General features: G+C 39.1%; 1 protein-coding gene across 1 annotated transcript in view; it reads right to left on the bottom strand.

Annotated features, from left to right (window-relative positions):
• The window catches only part of LOC128367978 (anosmin-1), a 39698-nt gene extending 31616 nt beyond the window's left edge, over positions 1-8082 (bottom strand). Inside the window, exons 1-2 of the mRNA XM_053328692.1 lie at positions 7849-8082; positions 1735-1782 (exon numbers count right to left, since the gene is read on the bottom strand). Coding sequence (XP_053184667.1) covers positions 1735-1782; positions 7849-8040 — 240 coding nt within the window. The 5' untranslated portion in view covers positions 8041-8082. The remainder of the gene's footprint in view (positions 1-1734; positions 1783-7848) is intronic.
• Positions 8083-21559: the final 13477 nt, after the last annotated feature.

The following is a 21559-nucleotide window of genomic DNA, read 5'->3' as shown; positions in this document are numbered from 1 at the left end:
CCCTTGAAGCTGTTTAGAATTGCAGAGGAGTAGAGTTTTACATTTGTACAGCACTTATGCTGGCATATCATTATTTTTAAGGGTTTACATCGAACTGAGTCGCATTTGTTTACAGCCTACAAGTGGGATAAAGAAGTGCTAACTGACATTCTCGTTATAGAAAGGGAAAACAAAAAATCCATTAAAAGACTTTGGACCTTTGCAGAGTTTCAGCAATGTTAGCTGGTTGATTATGAAAACAGTATGCTGTGTTTGGACTCGCAGCCAGCAAAAGCCTTTTCAAACATAAAACTCTGCCGAATAACTGGGGAATGATGAATGCCAAGAGCCGATGTTGGCCATCACAGTGGAAAGGAGAGAAACAAGTTTCACAGCATTATAGTGAAAACAAAAGGAGCTCTGCCTCCTTTACAGCCTATTCATTAACTTTAAAGATACACGCTGGATACAGATGGTTTAAAGTAATAAGAGGACTTTTTTTATCTCACAATTTGTTGGAGGCAATCTGTTAAACTTCAAAATTCAATGTTGTGACAGAACACCATGTTGTGAATATGTGTTGAGTAGAGTAAGACAAATAACCTATACATTCCCAGATGTTATTAGAAGGCACAAAGCACAATAGATCTGCTATATCACAGGCAATGCAAACTGCCAAGGAAACAATTTGAATTTTTAAAAAAAAAAGGAATTTAGAAATCAAACAGAAAGGGCCATTTTGCAAGGCCGTTGATACTAGACACTGATTGTGATTAATATGTACACCAACTGTGAGGCCATGTTAAGTAAGCATTTAAAGAAAAAAGCAGCCACTCTGCATTTTCCTGAATTTCCAATTAATCACCATCACTGCAATAATGTGATTTACCTAGCCTGCATTCCTCTATAAGTACCCCAAGGTCTTTTGAGAAAAGCCAATAGATGACACACAAGGATTACAGATAACCTGTCACCACCTGGACAATAACATACTTCCTGTATTTTATTTAGACAGGTTTTTATAGTGTGAAGGGAAAACCCAGAAGCACAAAAACAAACAGACGCTTAGCTCCATGAAAGGGAAACGATCCTACCATGAATATGTGTTGTATATGTCCTATTTTGAGTCCTCATGGGCTACCAGCATTGAATCCTGCTTTCACGGTCTGTGTGTGAGGAGACGAAAGCCTCTGGCAGCTATAGAGAGCATTGTTCAGATTTCAAACTTGGACCAGGCTGTGCTAGCGTATCATCCTTCTTATTTCAGCCCCACAGTCTATACGGCACATCTCTGAGAGCCTTGTCAACAGATCCAGGAGAGTCTGATAGAATATGTCAGCACCATCTTTTCAGAGGAGCTGTCAACACCAGCTTTGTCTCAACCTTCTTTGGGATGGGGCACGAAACACAAACAAGCCCTGCGGGATGTGTGCCGTAATGCATCCTACTGAACTTCCACATGAAACACTTTCATGAATCAACAGGCATATAACTTCTTCAAATCTTCTTTAATCGAATCCCATTTACAAGAACAAATGAGTGTCAATGAAAGCAGAAGAAATCCAGTAAAGACTGGCCGAAAAGAAAAAGAGGTTTTCTAGTGATAGTCTGTGTCAACAAGTCTCAAAGTGATTCCTGCAGGCATGACAAAACTAGTCTTGTTGTGACTCGTGCACTTTATGTTGTATTATTCTCTGATAATGAGGCATGTATGTGGCATGTGTCTCATTCATGAAAGAAATGAAACCACACTACCTTGGAGCACTGCTTGTGATTCTGGCACCAAACCAAGGATCCATTATTCTGTGAGAGAAAGAGAGAGAGAGAAAAACATGCCATAAGTCACCAGACTGTAAAAATGCATTTACAATAATCAGTTCACCATATTAACATGCTGTAGCTTTGACCCTCTGTTTTTACTATTACAATGCATCTTATTTCCCTGAACTCATGGCTTTTTTGATTAACGATAATGCTAACTGTACACAAATTTCAAAAACAGACTTCGAGTCAGCTTTGTGTGCTCAGGGCATGTAACCTAAGCAGGAAAGTGGGGTCACTACACCGGGGGCCAGAGAAGAAACCTCTGGTCAGTTTCACCAGAGCATGGTGACCTCAGCTTTTCAGAGGACCACGTTTGATCTCTCAACAGACGTCCCCGAGGTCACCGAGGTGGGAACTGATGTCAGCACTCCCGTGTGGACTGCAGATACTGCTAATTTCCTCCAATTAACTGAGGAATTGACTGAGGAAGTGCCACCTTCTGGACTGCAACGAGGCAAACATTTGGCCCTAATAGAGCTGTGTATTTACAAATCGTCTATGTGTAAATATGGAGAGATGTCAAGCGAAGGACCAGTGGGAGTAAGTGGCTTGTGCAAGTGGCCATTTCCTGAATATTGTGAGAGCAAAGAATTATGCTGTCAGTCTCTGCAAACATAATTGTGCTTGGATGGCAAGTAAAAGACTAGTGCTTCAGAATAAATGGACAGCAGATTAACATGAAAGACTAAATGTTTAAATCTGCTTTGTATCAGAAAACAGGACATTTCAGTTGATGTTTTAAGCCTGAAATAACAAGCCATAAACACACCTTATGAGTTGATATGGGGATACTTGTTATATCTATATACACATCCAGCAGATACAGAGCAACATTACCATTCATTAAGAGTCTCCATCTGATGAATGTGAGTCCAAAATTCAGTCTTCTTTTTTCTCTGTTTTGGTCTCTATGAGGGAATTATCCCATGGTTTAACTTCTCCAAGCTCAAGTATGTGCAACACTTAATGGCTAACTTTGCAGGCCTTAAACTTAAAACTGAAACAATGACCTGAAATAGGACAAAATACTGCAGTTAGGAGATAATTCCCTGTGGGACACCTGTCACATTTCATATAGTAATTTGTCCATTGTTAATATGAAAATATTGATTATAGCCATATTAAATCCAACTGCTTCTTATTTCCTGTACCTTGGAGTAAGTCATAAAAAATCTAATTCACAACGGAGGCTCTGAGTTTTAACATTAATGCAATTCATTCTAGTCAATGACCTGGATCTGAGCTTCACTTTTGGATGTTCTCTATGCGTCTGGAAGCTGTGGGACACAGCCAAACTTTAGGGGTCTGCAGGCAAAAAGTCTGCTTAAATTCAATGTCAAGTTCAAAGCTTTTCCCTACAATGTAATCCAGAAGAGATTTCCCATGAGACCTTAGGAGAGAACTTATCATTAAAGGGTTTAATTTGACATCCAGTACCAGTAAGTGCTGTGCTTTTAGTGTCAATGATAATGGTCAAATGGCTTCAAAGGAATTCATGATTGTATGGTCATGTCTTCAGAGAATCTCCTTCCACAAAAAAAAAACTGGATTGATAAGAATGAAAAATATTTGAGTCTGAGAGCTAAGGAGATTTGGAATAGTTGTTTCATTTTGTCATCAAACGAAGTGGAAATGAGCGCTAACTTGGCTGAGGTGTTCGCTGTGCATTTGCAGTATTTTAGCCTCTGTCGGGCTGCATGTTGATTAAAATGTGAATTATTCCCCACTAGTACATCACTTTGTGCTGTATGACATGATTAAACTCCCTTTGGACTTCACTAACTTATAAGAAATGATCAATCCAAGCAGGTTGAATCCCCCTGTTAACGACAACCAGTAAATAAAACCTTGACATTTAAATTGGCATCCAATGACTCAGGATAATTTATACAGCTTGTCACAACTCAAGACCATGTTCTAAATCATCAATCGTGTTTTTTGACACCTTTCTTCGCCCATCAATCAACAGCGACAGGGCCAGATCCACAGAGGAGCTAATTCTGTTGTGTGACAGCGTCCCTGTAGCAGAGAAGCTCAGCAGGATGTTACCCCAGCTGTCCAGGCCTGACCCCACCATGTCAGGGACCAACGGGGGAATAATTATAGGTCAGGACTTCATCCTTCTGACTCACCATGACATTCCTCTGCTGTCTGAACATTATGCAGTGCTGAGGACTGTCAAGGACTCCGGTGAATGAATGCTTTCCAGATATCCTCCTGTGTGATTGGGGTCGAGGAGAGAAGGCCAGACAGTGGCCCGCGAATGTGTGGCTAAGGTGAACTCGGTGCTTTGTTACTGGCGCTAGTGGAGTCATGTAAACAGGGCACTCATCACAGAGATACATTATGGCTGTTGTCAGCTGAGAAGTTGGAGCAGGTGGCCAGGGGCATGCTGTATTGTCTAGACAACTGAGGGAAACATGAACAAAAAAAACCCTTTTATCTTTGAGCATAGCATTCCACCTTTTGAAAGTGGAAATCTTTTGTTTCCTATGGGCCTCTGGTTTGGATTAAATGAATCTCACATTACATTGGAGAGGAGTTTTTGAATAGTGTTATACCTTACCTATATGTTCACCAGCATTAAACCAATCAGAGTGGCCTGCATAGAAAATACTCCAGGTCTCTGAGACCTTGTACACTTCGGGCCAGGTTAACAGGAGACAGGACTTCAAAGGACAGACTGGTGTCTCTGTGTGTCCTTTGACAGCTCAGAGGTCCTCAGGCAACACCAAAATAACTGATCTTTAAGGGCACATATGCTGCACTAAAATAAAGGGCCTGAAGATTTAGGCTTTAACTTGAGTAGGTGTGAGGTCTGTGGTCATTCTACCAATCAATTATTCACTCTAAATGAATTATTTGACAGGGGATGTGAAAATGAGCTAATGTGTTCAGCGCACATCCAACGTTAACATAAAAGGGCGTTTCAGAAACAACACTGGGGTAAAGTTGTCTCCAGTTAGGAATGAAGGCTCTTTGTCAAACCAAGTAGCTCAGGGTGTAGCAGCGCTGGCAGCTGAGATTTACAGACGGGACTGTCATGGTTTAAAAGCATTTACAGAGAGGTGAGGCCAAGCTACATAGACCCCTATTCATCCACTGTCTTTACTAATGAAAAACTCCACACATGAGACGAGCACTGGCCGAGGTCTGATTCCATCGCGGGTTATTTAATATCAAAGGCGAAAAACAAGGGGAAACGGAAAAACTACTTTCCAATGTTTTTTCTTCCCTTCACTTGAAACACAAATCTCTCAAGCAAGATGTTTAGGCTTTACTGCACCACACATTACAAAATGAATGACTGAATTTTAAAATGTTAAGATTTTTATTGCTCCGAATGTAATAACAAGACCTCATGGACACACCTTGTTTTTGGCTTCACAGGTCCCCACATAAATAATCCACTACAAGGCTGATGCTTTCAGAATACATTATTGCACAGGGATCCCAGCTCGCTCTTAATATTTTAAAGTGTCCGAGACTAATATTTATGGTTGGGTGTTCCCCCGTCTACTGTACTGGGGTGACAAGTTCCCCAAATGTGGAGTAAAATGTCAATAAATCTGTATTTGGAATTACTATTGCATCAATAAATCTACAGTTGCTATAAATCTGACAACCAATGGACTACCCATGGGTTTTCCAGCTCTGCAACTCCATGCTTGTTGCCATTTCACATTAAGTCATAATTGTAACAATTAAAACAAAGATTCTTATTTGTCCTCTGTCTCTCAACCACATAAAAAGGAGAGATGTGTGGGTGTTCATGACATCTGCAAGTGCTAAACTCTCCCACTTTCATTCTGAGAATGATCAAATTAAAGCTGATATGAAAAACAGATTTCTAAATTACAGCTGCAAAACCTGTTACGAGAACAAACCGTCTTATGTACCATAACCAAAATTGGTACTGGTCCATATAAATTACTAGATATTGAGATATTGAAATATTGAGAAACAGTAGGCAAGAGTCAAGGTATTTCATTTCCAATGAAATGGAAAAAAGGAAAGTGTTGCATGTCTTGGTTTTCATTTAAATGACCCCCAAAGGATGTCCAAGTTGAATTAAGAGGTCTGTCGTCTCAATCATTGGAGTGGAGCTCTGAGCGCCCTGTCGGCCCGTTACTGTAATAAGATCTGGCAGAGGAAGCAGATCCACCTGTAGGTTGTGCTGACTGAGCATGCTCCAGTGTTGTGGCAACAGTACATTAGAGCTTATCACATTTAGTGCAATTGGGCGCCAGCATTTAGCAGGAAGGTGACCTCAGCGGAGAAGCATCAGTAGCTCAGTATCTCCTACATGCCTATGAGGTGTGATGCTGGCATTTATTGGCAGGGCCAGAGGGTAGAGGGCGGGGGGTGAGGAGGTGGGGGTTGATGTTTTTGCAGCTGACCAGACCCCCCATTTTCACATGAAAGGACTGTTGAGAACACAGTGCATAAGACAGGCCTTGTAGATTATCAACAATTGCCTTCTATTCTTGGATCCACATGCTTGCTCAAGCAACCTTTCTTATCACAAACCACAAAAATGCTCCTCACTTTAGACAAATACCTCTCTCTCATTTTCTGCTAACTAAATAAGCCTGGCTGCACTGACTCTGAGGCTCTGCAGTCAATTACATAGAATGCTAGCTGTTCATTAGAGGTGAGACTTCATCACTTATTTGACTTTTCGTTTAGCTGGTGGCTGATTTAATGCAGCAACTTTGCAATGCATAGCAGAAATATACTGTTGGAATCTTCTAGAAAACTAATCCCTGACATTACTTGCCAAACTGAGCTTTAATAAACAACACTGTTTTCAATCTGTGTCCTTTGGATTCACAGCAGTACTAGTTTCTGTACTACTGGCTATCTGTACTATCACTGCATTAATCTTTCACTCCACTGTGTGTCATCCCTTAATAAATAACTGCTTGAATTAACTGTAGTAGGTTGATGTGTCCCGTGGACATGCACTGAGAACTACTGCACTAAATCAATTAGTGTTTTTCAGATAAACTGATGAGAAAGAAACAAGTCATTTCCTCTGTTGATTATTACTCCTAATTGTTTGTACTCCTAATAACAAATTTACTTCACTCCACTGTTTCCTGACAATTGGAGATTAATTAATGCACCTTGAGAAAGACAAGCCTTGCAAATGCAAATGGAGTGAGTATAAAGGCAGTCACCAGATAGATAGCTGATGAAAAGGAGCAAAGGGGAGAAGGATCAGTGACCGGTCCTTTTCTCTAGAGTCCTGGGAGAGAACAGTGTGTCCAGTGAAGGGTGAAAAACAACTTCTGACACCACATACTGAACCATGCCCAGAATACAGCTAATTTATATTGGTTTCAAACAAGGACTGCATCACAACATGCTCTGCTACTAGTGAAAAATTCGTATTATGAATATAAAAGGCAGTGGTGCCTCTCATCTGGGAGGAGTCATGTATCTTCAAAATAAATGGGCAATAACTTATAGTTAACAAAAAAAGCCCATAAAAAACATAAACTATGTGAGTTATATGTAATGAAGTCATAATAATAATAACAATAATTTTACAATAATTAGCAAGTCATGAATGGAAACTGGCTCCACTGAGAGGCATCCATCATCTCTCAGGCTCAAAAATACAGCAATATATTAATTGGTTATTTTAAAGGCGACCCAATCTACACACACAGTCTGCTAGTGAAATAATGCATGTGGCAACTTTGTAAATGACTCAGACCATTTTATAGATGCTTATATCTGCAACTGGTGTCTGTTGACACTTTCTTTAAAGACATTTCTTGTTAATGATAATATTGAAATAAAAATAAATAAATACAAATACAAAAACAAAGCACAACTGAGAAAGTATTTCAGCACCAACCCATCAGTGATCTGCTCCTGTCCGCTTACAATGGGCTCAAGAGAAACAGGTTTGACTTATGTGGGGAAAGATCGACTATAGCAAATATGAATTCATAAATGAATACAACACTGCACATGTCTCTTATTTTCAACACACAGCCAGAAGTTGGATGAACTGTGGCCACATGCTCGTACCTGAGAGTGCTTGAAAAAAGCAGAGATGCGAGTGATGTGCAGACTGAGGCATCTCGAAGCGCATCTTGCCCGGTAAATACTGGCAGTGAAGAAAGAGTCGTCCTGCTTCCTCGCGGACACACTTCCCGGGCTCGTTAACGCCGTAATCCACAAACACAGGGTCACGCACACGTTCACGCTCCTGGAAAACATGGTCCGGCGGCTGTGTATTTTAATCCCTCCACGGATCGGACAATACTGCGTGCAGGCTCCGCCGGAGAAACTAAAGAAACTTCAATTATACACTGGGGAGGAGTCACGGGCTCACGTGCCCTGCGATTGGGGGATCCGGCTGTGACTGACAGACACGAGGAGCGTTAAGCAGGTAGACTGCTGTATGTAGTCCGCACAAAATTCAAAGCATGGGCAGGTTGTCCCGCGCACAGGCCAAGGAGGAGGAAGAGCGTGATCTCCATTCAAATATGTAGGAACTGTATGAATGGAGAACATGGTCAAGCTGATATGAGATGTTTCTATCTATCTATCTATCTATCTATCTATCTATTTAGGCTGACTGGCATTCAGTCATGATTGTTTGGATCAAACCACAAACACTGGGTCCTGCATATCCCATATTGCACCCAGAGATCTTCTTTCATTAGACAATCCCTGCCCTACTAAATACACTAATGTAAACACCGCACTAACACCTAATGCAGGCTTTAAGTTTTAAAAACGTGCTTTTTCATTAAAAGTTAAATTTAAAGTCAAAGCTGGGATAACACCTGCATTTGACATTTTCTGGACAACTGTTTCAACAAGCTTTGTGTATTACTGCCCCTTCATGGTGAGACTGATTTCATAAATTTTAGTTAAAGGTAAATAACTTACAAACATTGTAGTATTACTTTTAAATTTCTTTTGCCCCAAATATATTGTAGATTTTGTGCTTTTTTATGTATTTAAAAACTAATTTATTCATTAACTTCTAGTCGATATATCAACCTCTGACTTCATCATAAAATAGTACAACAACATACCCAAACACCACGTACACCACACCTGTTTACTCCAATGTAAGCAGAGGGGTTAGACCTACTGCCATCTACTGATGACACAACTCATCAGAAATGTGGAGTCGACAGGTTTTCTGTATCAAGCCCTCACATATGGCCTTGGTGAAGCTTGCCAACATCCCAGGGAAGCCCTTTCCCTTAGCTCTCGCCTCCCAGTTTAACAGTAGCTTGGAAAAACAATTCTACATGGAAAACCATTAAAACCATCCTGAATGAATTCCTCAAGATGGACTCCTAACTTTTGGCATCATTTCATTGCCTAAGGTACGGAGAAAATATGACATGTAGGAAAAGCTTGAAATCCTCACTATTTATTGGAGTAAAGGAGTGAGTATTTAATTAGAAAGTTCCCTTGAGGGTTTACAAGACACTCCTGCTTTTGTCAGCTCATGAAGAACTTCCCTGAACCCCATTACAGCAGCAGCATAATGAACTTTTATAGGTGTTCTCTTAAACTGAATGCAAGAGTGGGAGTGAAACACACTTACACACCATCATTAGATTTGGCTTAAGTCGCCGTCTTGCCTCGGGCCATTCATGGATTGTGTTAAATTACTCGACCTCTGACTCTCAAGCGAAATGATAATATGCCCTTATGAGCACATCCTGAACAACAGACACTGTCTCCAGCAATGATGGGAATCGAGACAAATCCCCATGTCATTCAGAAAAAAACTTAACATTCTGCTTGGTGAAAATAAGCAGAGCCCTGTAATGAGAACACTGGTCTGCTATAATTTGGTGCAAGTTTGGCTATGTATCATACCAAAGCACCTCTTAGCTCTCACACAGCCATCATATCTAATGATATGATGGCTGTGTGTTCATTTCCCTGGTGGTCTCAGACATACAATGTAACTTGCAGTGAGAGATCCCTTGCCACTCTTAAAACATTTAAACACGGATGTCTGTGTACCTTAAAAACAGTATAATGGCTTAATTTGTTGGCTTATTACAGCCATGTGTGGTGAGGGAGTTTTTATAGTGTGGAGTGAAGGAAACGCACTGTCTGTGTGCGGTCCTGATGTCTCCTGCAGCCTGTGGGTCATGTATCCCTCCGACGCCATGCTTTCATTGAATGGGAAATGCCTCTTGCCGATGTGAACATAGACTGTGGAGCAATCTAAAGCGGACATGTTTGTCTGACCTGAAATGGGACTCTCTAATGAACGTCACTACATTAATTCACACCTGCATTTACAACGAGTAACCATTAGCAACACATGTTTACTTATATAAATAGACCTGGATGTAGATAAACTAGCTCACAGTACAATAAAACACACAGTACCATGCACATTTTTTCCTGTGGTGCACCAAGAGTTCATTACTTCATGCCCTTGGCTCCCATAGCCCAAAACATCTTTTTAAAAAATTCCAATCTCTTATCATCTCTGTTTCCTCCTGTCTTTGTACATTCATACCATAACCATATATGTTATTCTAATGATCTCAATTGAAACCTTTATCTGATCTTCACTCCATCCTTGAAGCTCATTCTGCTCTTACATACAAATAAATATCATTGGTGTTCAATCAATATCCTTGTGTTCAGTGAAAACCAGGAACTGATATGATATATATAGACTTTTAGTTCCCATACAATCACTATATGATTGCTATTTGAGATCTTGTTCACACTACAGCCTCTTCGCTCTCACTTTAGGTATTACTCTAAGGCCAGGCCAGTCGCCAAGACCACTCGATATGCTGGTGTGGCAAGGGACCAGCTGCAGACCCAGAGCTACAAAAATGTGGGTTCTTTCTGCCACATGATCTGACAAAAGGCATCTCAAAAGACAACACTCCAGTATCAGTATCATTCAGCCTGCATAAGCCCAAGAAAGAAGGAGCATTGCCATCAAACACATGAGTATCTTTGATCCTTAAAGGTACAGGTGGACTCAAAGTTCACACCTTTGATGACACCTTTGATGAGCTACCCGGATCAGAGCAGACAACCGGCTTTTGTTGTGAGCGCTAGCAAACAAAAGAAAAGGATAATAGTTCAGATGGAGGCAGTGTCCCAACATGGATAGCTTGTAGTGGTGAGCGCAGTAATAACACAGATGCATTGATGGAAAATGTGACAGTGTATTTCTGAATTCAACAGTATGCCTCCAGTATGCATCATCTATTGTTCCATTGTATCAAGTATGGAAACAAGCAGAGTGTTGACAACAATTGGGCACATAAATATGAGAGATTTTATAATATCTAGTATTGTTTCTCACCGCCTGCTACAGAACAGGTTGACACCCGCTAGAACAGAAGACGGAAACTATGAAGGCGTCCTGTGTGATGACAGGCCAAACTCCCAATATTCCACCAAACCTGACATTATCTTTGCTAAATCTGCACAGCCTGTGGATTAAATATAAATCAAATCTCCTGAGTGATACTAATTGCAAGAAAACAGCTTTAGGCAAATGAGCAGCCAACACTGAACAGAAAACATGAGATCTGTCTCTGAAAGAAAGATACAACAATGACATCATTGCAACAGATAACATCTACAGTATCATCCACCTAGTAGAGGCAGAAAACATTATTATTCACATAATTATTGAATAAGGACCTTTAATCACACGCCAAGCTAAGAGATCACTATTCTTGAAGTGGTGTATGAAAAGAAAATCAATTTTAACAATTTATTTGATTTATTGATCATCTTTTGCCAAGTCAAATAACATGTTATGGCAAGACGCAGTTTCAGCTGCAGGGTTCAAATGTGGGCAGCTTCTTAATAAATTCACCAAGCATCTGTCATATTTTTGACATTTCACTCGCGATAACTGGAGCAAGTTGATCTGCATTGCAAGCAAGTTAATTTTTGCCTCAGCAGATTTTATTTTTAGCTCAGTATTAGTATGTCTGGCACAGGGAGAATCGTATCATTTCATAAATGTTGAGTGCATCTCTTGCAGATGAGAGAGCTGCTGGTATTGATCTGTAGGCTGTACATCATAAGGCAGATGTACAAACTATACACTATCTCTCATTTGGTCTGTTACTTACCATTCATGCCTGTATGTCTATGATACTATATGCTGTTATCCTTTTCAGGTGAACCATGATAGTTATGTCTTAAAAGCAATAAAACATAGCATGTGGAAAATGTTTTTCTGTCTCACTGATTTAAAAAAAAAAAAAAAGACCCTTTTGCTGTACAGACACCCTTTGTCTATTCATAATTTCAAGGTTCTTTACTCCATTCACTGTAAAAATATTTGTCTTCAACATGAGGTTGGAAAAAAACCCACTTGGCATGGAGTGCTTCTAAATAGATGCCTGCATGGAATATTTTCCTTCTTTTACGGTGTCCCAAAACAATGCAGCGTTGTGAAATGTTGGGGGATGATATCCAGCACAAAGTGTTTTTCACATGTGAACCACCCACTCAGTGCTAAAGTTACATTTCGTTTTCAGTTTGGACAGTGATGGTTGACTGACAGCTGAGTATCCCTCAGTGGTTGTTATTATGCCAGATTATTATAACTGAACCTTTTTCACAAAGTGTGCCGGTGTTTGTTATCTTATTTGATATAATAAATAAACAACAGGAGGGGACAGTGTTATAAAACAGCACTGATTAAACTGATGCAGAAAATATATTATCCAAAAAGGGAAGATCTGAATGCTGATTAACAAGTAGAATATCATCTGGAACCACTAGATGGCACTGTGTCCATAGGCAAATATTAGGTCTAGACAAGCACATTGACTAATCTCTTTTTCTCTCTCTCTTTCTCTCTCTTTCACACAATATTTTCAAGGAGATGATCCAGCATTAATACCCAACAATGGAGAATTTAACAGGGGGATTTTGTTCTCTCGTCTGAGGCAAACAATGATCAGATATGATGGAAAATAGAACACATTTGGAAATTTAATGTAATCTCACTCACACACACACACACACACACACACACACACACACACACACACACACACACATGCATTTGAATGTTTTTACACACAGACAAACACACAACTTTTACATAGTGTCTGCAGATTTATCCATGTTTTATAACCTAATTTGGTAGGGAAATTCTAACAGATAGTATTCAACTGTGAATCATTTTATTTTACAGACCTGTATCAGATCAGGAGGTGCTTGGTATGTCTGTATGAATGACTTTCATCAGAAGGTGAGAACACACAGCTACTGTTGTTCTCTCATGTCTGTTATACAACCCCATCATTCTCAGCCACATGTAAATATCTGTGCTTCTCTTTGTTGTTGTAGGTTATTGCCAGATGGGAAAACAAAACCACGACAGCCATGTTCAAATATCATCTCCTGAACCTGGAGGTCAGGAGGGTGATTATGCAGAGTTACATGTCACAAAGTTGTGTTGGATGTCTAGCTGAGTGGAAGCTCATTACACAGCATTATGTTGCTATGACAAAGCAAGAGGGTGAAACCAGTGATCCACCTCACAGCAGACCTGCCCATCCCCCAACCTCTACAGTAGCAATACAGTATCACTGGGAGATCACAGCTCCAGTGAGATTCTCACAGCTATAAATCATACAGTAGAAATGATTTGAAATTACCTGTGGTTGTAAGACGAAAGCTATCTTGACCCAGCCCTATATTTTCAGCACCAGTCTGATAACCATAGATATATTTTGAGCTCAAGTCAACATTAAAAATATAAATATGTTCAACTGTAATGTCAATTGGCCTCATTATCCAAAGCTATACACATATTAATACATCAAACCAGTGAACTGTGCCATAATCAGTGAAATAAGGAGATGAAACATGTTATATTAAAGATGTGGTTTTTACAGATATCCTACCATCTAATTAAATTACTGAATGAATAGGCTGACATTGTGATACCTAAAAGGAATGTATAACATCTCAAGCTTGTGACACATACAATGGTCTCCATGGAAACCCATCTCTGACATTTGTGCTGTACAGAACCATTTAACTTCAACATCAAGACTGACAGTTTTTAACCCACTGTTTGGAAATTTTAAAATGATCGAATGTAAAGTATATATGGCAAAAGATAGTTTGCAAAAAGAGATTGGCATACATACAAGGCAAGGCAGCTTTATTTATATAGCACATTTCATACACAATGGCAACTCAATGTGCCTTACATAAAACAAGCATTTAACAGTAAGAATTGGAAAAAAACATAAAAACATGCAATTTCTGAAATAAAAATACAACCCAAACATTAAAAAGACAATTAACCCCCACCCCACTAATAGTCATAGAAATATTAAAAGAAAAAAAGAAAAAAGTGCAGAAAAATAGAAAGAATGGAGCATTAAATCTAAGGTTGTAGCATAAAATAATGATTTGATTTGCTTTAAAATCATTAAAAGGACATACAGTGTAAATGAAAGATTAAAATTTAAAGTGCTTTAAAAAAGCTCAATTGTAAGCACAGGATTTCAAAATGTTCACAGTTGGGGCTGATTTCAGTTCTGCTGGTAGTTTGTTCCAGTTGCAGCATAACAGCTAAAAGCTGCTTCACCATGTTTAATTTGAACTCTGGGCTCAACTATCTGACCTGAGTCACTAGATCTCAGAGCTCTACTGGGTTTATATTCCACTAACATGTCATTCATGTATTCTGGACCTAAACCATTCAGTGATTTGTAGACCAGTAGCAGAACTTTAAAATCTATTCTATAGCTGACTGGGAGCCAGTGTAAAGACTTTAGAACTGGAGTAATGTGCTCTGATCTCTTTGTTCTGGTCAGAACTCGAGCTGCAGCGTTCTGAATGAGCTGCAGCTGTTTAATGCTTTTTTGTGGGAGTCCAGTCAGAAGACCGTTACAGTAGTCGAGTCTACTTGAGATGAAAGCATGAATCAACTTCTCCTGGTCTGTTTGAGACATAAAACCCTTCACTCTGGATATGTTCTTAAGCTGATAGAAGGCTGTTTTGGTGACTGATTTGATATGACTGCTGAAGGTCAGATCTGAGTCTATCAGAACGCCATGGTTTCGGACTTGGTCCCTAGTTTTTAGAGAGAGTGACTCGAGATGTTTACTGACAGCAATCCTCTTCTCTTTATTGCCAAAAACAATGACCTCAGTTTTGTCCTGATTTAATTGAAGGACATTTTGGTTCATCCAATTTGTTACTTGCTCTAAACAGTGACACACATTATGCTCCCTTGGTTGGTTAAAGGGGTAGTTAGGTATTTAGGGAAATATGTTCATTCACTTTCTTGCAAAGAGTTAGATGAGAAGATTGACACTAAATCTGAAGCTGGAGCCAGCAGCCGGTCAGTTTAGCTAAACATAATGAGTGGAAACGGGGAGAACAGGGAGCCAGTCTGGTCCTGTATAATGGTAAGAAAATCTGTGCCGACCAGCACAGCCAAAGCTCACTAATTAAACACATTATATTTCATATGCTTTTATCTGTACAAAAAACAAACTGTAAAAATGACCAATCAATGTTTTACAGGAGGTGATACTGTACTGCTTTATCTTATTGGCTGGGAGCAGTTATGGGGTGACTAGCGGAGACTCAGAAAGCTACTTGTCCTGATCAGGAAATAGTCCTAGACATAACCTTCTATAAAATAGCAAACTTTTTACTCTTTTTGTGTGGATTAAATAAACAAAATATATGGTATTCATGAGTGAATTTACAAGGAGATGATAGGTAGATTCTTTCATATTTGGACAGAACCAGGCTAGCTATTTCTAGTCTTTGTGCCAAGCTAAGCTAAATAGCCTCTGACTCTGGCTACATACTTACCGTACAAACATAATGTGGCATCAGTTCACAAATGTACCTCCCGGCAAGAAAGCAAATAAGCAGATTTCCCAGATGGCGTACTATTTCTTTAATGTTCTATAGAAATTAATTTGCAGCGTTTAGTTTAATTTTATGATCTAAAAAGGGGGAGGAAAGGGAGGGGCAGTCTATGGGATGGCCAGGTCACAAACCCTTGACCTCTGTCCTCGACCCTTGAATCTCTGACATCTGTCTGCTTTTCCCGCCTTCTTTCCCTCCCCTTGCTCAGTCAAAGGAATTTGATTATGGCAGGGGGAGGAATGTGGCTTCCTAAAGTAACACACATTTCTAAACACTCAGATATTTGTAAAAAAAACAGTTGAAAAATTGTGATTTATAAACAACATGTTTGCAGCAGATCACAAACTGCATAATTCATTTGGAGCTCAACATCAGGCTTCAGGCAATTGCTACATCTATTTTTCCTTGCTTATGTGAAGCCAGAGCACGGGCACGTGAAAGTAGAGATGGTTTTTTCTTGTATTCTGCTTTGCTTTGTCTGGAAAATGGGTCTGTAGACTATGACATAACAGTGTACCACAGAAACCTTCTGCGCCTGTAGCCGGTGTGGATGGCTGCAGAGGGGGAGGGGATGTGTTGTACAGTGAGTACACAAAGCTCGCTCTTCCTCTCTAATACCACACACACACACACACACACACACACACACACACACACACACACACACACACACACACACACACACACACACATACACACACAATTGCTAAAGACTTGTCTTCCAGACAGGCTCTGACACTTTGGTCCCCATGCTCTTATTCTCTTTACAGTGTAAATAAAGCAGCAGGGCTTAAGGAACCAAATCCAATATGCCAATGGACACCAGAGCACAGTGAGCAATAGATACCCAACTGGCTATTCCCCTGCTACAGACTGAGCTTTCCCTGTGCTTTCCTGGCCCTATTATCAACACAGTCCTGTGACTTGAAGCACCCTTCCCCCACCCTTACATATTACCATTGCTCCTCAGTGCTGTCTAGAGAGGTCATGTGACCCTCATCAGCTTCCCGGGTTGGGGGAGGGGAAGCAGATTGAACCTGTTCTTTGTTAGGAGGTCAGCCCCAGCTCTATGGCAGGAAGCGCTCATACCATACACCATGTAATAGAAGTGCAGAAGGGGCAGAAGGCAGTTGGTTGGATCAGAGGCAACTGAATGAGCTTTTGAGGCTTCATGCAGTAGACAGAGAGCAAGCATGCAAATAAGGCTGTTATAGCATGGAGCTGAGGCTTGCTTGACAAATGCAGCAACAAGAAGCTTTAAAACTGCACAAAGCTGATGTAACGGAGGGAAAAACAAATGTATAAACATGACATTAGTACTGCTGTTTGTGTGGGGAGAGGCTGTGACAGTTCCAGAGAGTTTACAGCTGCGGGCGAACAATTATTTTAAAAATCGGCTCAATGAATAAAAATAAAAATAAAAATAGAATGAAAGTGCTTTTTCAGTCTGTTTGAATTTTAGGGCATCCCCACTATTGCACATGATGTTATCGTGTCTTTATCAGACTGTACCCAGAGCCTGTTTGCAGCAGTGTGACGGGGCTGGGATATCAGCACCTGTAAATCCTCGGGGATGTTTTCTTTCTAGAGAAGGAAGTATTGCTCCTTTTGGTGGATGGGGAGTAGCTGTATTGAATTGAGGAATTTTGGTATCTTTCTTATTCATGAGTAAAGGTAAAAGTCAGTGGAATCAGCTGCAGTAATACAGGCTGTGTATCAGCTCATGGTTATGAAGGTGGAGCTGAGCTATAAAACACTGCTGTCAGTTTACTGTCTAATCTTTAACTGTAACTCCCTATATTCACAAGCTTTGAACAATGTGACTGAAACCATGTGAGATTGAGAAAATTGAATGTTTTAATGTATGTACGGTACATTGTTTAATTTCTAATCAAGGCCCAATTAAACAACGAAACTTATTTACGGAATATGGAAACATTAACAGAAACACCATACTATAAAAAGGCTCACGGTAAATGCCATTTTACCAAAGTTTAAGATGTTTTTCTTTTTTTCAAAACGTATCGATTCATCTAAACATTAATCCCAACAAGAACCGATCAAGGAATTATGAATACAGTGCCATATACTTTGTCATTTATAACAGAAATGAGAAACCTCCTTTCTTCACTGCACTCTACATAACAATTTACTATCAAGAAAGAAAGATTCAGAAAGAAATAGATTTCATATAACCATTTATCTGCTCCCATCAGAAATGGGGCAGCAAATATGTATTCATCTGTGACAGAAAATAGTCGCCAACAAATACAAAAGAATTTCTCCTGTGTAATGTTTTCTAAAAACTACAGTGCTCAGCTGTTTTAGGAAAATCATTTCCCTTTTAAAAACCCATGTTAAAGATTTATATCTTAGAATAGAATAAAACAGTAAACACTATTGTCTACTTTCCTGTGAAAAAGACAGAGATTTGTCTTTGGCTTGCATGCAAGGGGTACATTAAAACACACCATTTAACATCCAGACAGTACACATTAACCCACATTTACATAAAAACACAATAGAAGCTGCATTAAAAGGTGCACCAGGTACTCAATGGTGAGGACTGAATCAGGGTTGAATACATATATAAAGTGCTGTGTGCTGAGGTAGCAGGCTGGCTTTAAAAAAATGGCTGTCCTTTCTGATTAAGACATTTTATGGTAATAGGATCAGCAGATTTTCTGTAGATGTTTTTAATAATAATGATAATAATAATAATAATAATGAATGCTTTATTTTTGGATAGGGACAGTGCACATTAATGAACATCAAAAACATCTCTGTAAACATGCCGGATTATAGCAAAGCTGCTAATTTGCATCCATAGTCCCTAATTAATAAATAAAAAATACAAATAGAAGAGACAGCACATAAATAGATGAAATACAAATAGAAGAGACAATACACACACAACACAATACATTACACAATCAGGAGGATACCAGACACAGACAGGGTATAACAATGCAATAAAAAGTCCAGTTAGTGGTCGCACTTTTGGTTTGTTTTGAGCAATTGTTTTCCAAATGACCCCCCACCCCCACCCCCACCCCCCCACAACAGACAACACATTCCTCCCATACATAGTGCGCCTGTGGGGAATCTCACAGTCTCCTCTATCACAGGCGCCGCATCGAATGTAATGCTGTATAACTGTTATTGAGATGTTCTACTAACTGTTTAGCCACCCATTTTTCTATTATTTTGGAGATGACAGGAAGAATACTGATTGGTCTATAGTAGTTCAGTTTACTTCCAGATTTGACGATTGGATTCACCGTGCTCACCTTCCAGTTAATTGGGACAACAGAATGCCTGATAGACAGATTTACCAGCTGCATGATGGGCCAAACCAGAGTCTCTATGTGAAGTTTTAAAAAAATTGTGTCAAATCCATAGTCATCCTTGACATTAGAGTTGTTAAGAGAATTGTTAAAAACAGGCTGTTCACAATTGACAGGATGATAAACACAGTCAGGTGCAGTGAACAGACTTGATATTTCTTGAACAGAATTTATAAAAAAAGAATTCAATTCTGCAGCACAGGAGCTGAAAGTGGTGATTTAAGGGACAGCTGCAAGAGCGTTGAACTGCTTTGCCATGGTGATAGGACAGTTGGGTTTGTTTGCAGCCTGTATTTGTACTGCCCAGTTTAACTACTTTGGAAAGCTTCAGTAGGAATGAAAGGGCTTGGGGCTGGGTGCCACAGACAGGGTAAGGAAGTCAGGAAGTATTGAGAGACAGACAAATACATTGTTGGTTTTGGTCTTTTTATTGAATAAATAAATAAATAACAGTGGTCTTATCCTCATCCTATTTGTGGGACACAAATAACCCTTTTGTGAATACTAAGCACTACTAAGCAGAGTTGTCTCCATGGCTGACATCTCATATATTTGGATTGATGTTGCTTGAACTGCCTCCGGCTCAATACAAACAATACAGAGGAGTAAAATGTCCCTCTTCAAATCAAGCTGACATCAGTTTTCTAAAATGACAACAGACTAATTCACTGTACAAGAATGTGAACAGTATAATCTCTTCCCACTGAGAAGATTAAGGCACCAAAGACACAGGACTATGTGACATCAGCCATCTCCTATGCATTGGTCTGTATTATCAGTAGCATTTCGTGTGTGGCCTTAAACAACTTGTCAAACAGATAAGCAAGGCTGGCTCGCTTTCTAAGGGCTCCTGTCTGAGTGGACACCGTATAAATGGAAGGGTGGTAAATACGATATGATGACAGTCATTATGGACAACACTTTCTCACAAATACACAACACCCAGAATGTTTTCCAATTCTGTGTCTGTTTTCCTTCAGCCCCTGCCCAACTGTATTGTATGAAGGAGTATGAATGCAGGTATGTACTGCTTAATATCAGTAGTGATACATACATAGTCAGTTATGTGACTATGTATTTTATTTTGAAATTATACATGGTAACTATACATTAACAATTACGGCTGTGGCCAGGATTTTAGAAACCTGTGGTCATGGTTACTGGTTGACTCCAAGATGAGGGTGCAGATGCTGACTGAGAGCCACCATATTACCAGAAATGATTATGGATAGACTATTTATAGCTTTGTTTTTGTTGTCCTAAAAGTAGTTTGATTTAAAGCCTTAAAATACGGGAATCAGTCTATAAAATGTCCCCTTCATATGTACATTTTATTTTGAAGGCAGGGAAACTTTATTTTACATAGCACCTCACTACCTACACCTTGATCTGCTTGTTATTATCTTGATTGATCGATTAGGCACTATGTCTTTAAAATGTCAGAAAAATAGTAAAAAAAATTAAAAAAAATCATAATTTCTTAGAGCCCAAGGTGATATCTCAAATTTCTTGTTTTGTGTGATCAGCTTTGCAAAACCTAAAGACATTTGGCTTACTATCATGTATGACACCAAAAAGCTTCATATTATCACATGTAGGAAGCTGCAACCATAAAATATTGGGTATTGTTCTTCAAAGATGACTGAAATGAATATTTGATTATCAAAATAGTCGATTGACTATTTGACTAACCTCAACAACCATTCATGCAGCTCTACATGTTTCAAACAAAGAAGTAGGTCAAGAGATGCTTTGCAAAATGCATTAGAACAATGCATAAAAAAGTATAAACGACTAGCTTTAAATAGAATAAAATGAAATATGATCAGAAACAAAGGACCAGATATTTTGGTTATCGCTACAGTGCAGTAAGTTGCCCCATATTCAATAATCTATCTATTATGGGGTTTTCGTTGTTTTTTAAGTGATTCTTGAATACATCCTATACTCACATTCTTATACTCATAGGTATACAAAAAACATACAGTACAATCAGCGTTGGGGAGTAACGTCTAAGGAAGTTACATAATTTAATTACAAAATAAATGTAACTGTAATCTGTTACTAACTGAAAAAAAATGTATAGTATATAGTAAAATTACAGTTAGTTATGAAAATGTTGATGATTACAAAGGGCATTACATCTGAATCTCACTTTTGAATATTTAGCCTACATTTTTAATTATTTGAAAACAATATATATTTTTTTTAAATTTGTAAATAAATCATGATGTGGAACACACATGGGCTTAAATGGTGTCACAGTACCAATTAAGCACATGCCAGACTTTTGACTTTTTTCATAAAATATCTTTATTTTATATTCCAAAATCTACATTAATTAATTAATACATTTGCAAAACGAGAGATAAATCTTGCTTCATAAGAAATGGATGTCTCCCTTGTACATCATGTCAGTATAATGAACTTTACCCTAACAAATGAAAATATTTGTTAGAAAATTAGAAAAGTAATCAAATGTAGTAAGTTACATTACATTGATT

This window comes from Scomber japonicus, chromosome 11, assembly GCF_027409825.1.
Source record: "Scomber japonicus isolate fScoJap1 chromosome 11, fScoJap1.pri, whole genome shotgun sequence".
NCBI lineage: Eukaryota > Metazoa > Chordata > Actinopteri > Scombriformes > Scombridae > Scomber > Scomber japonicus.
This window is presented reverse-complemented; position numbering and strand designations above follow the sequence as displayed.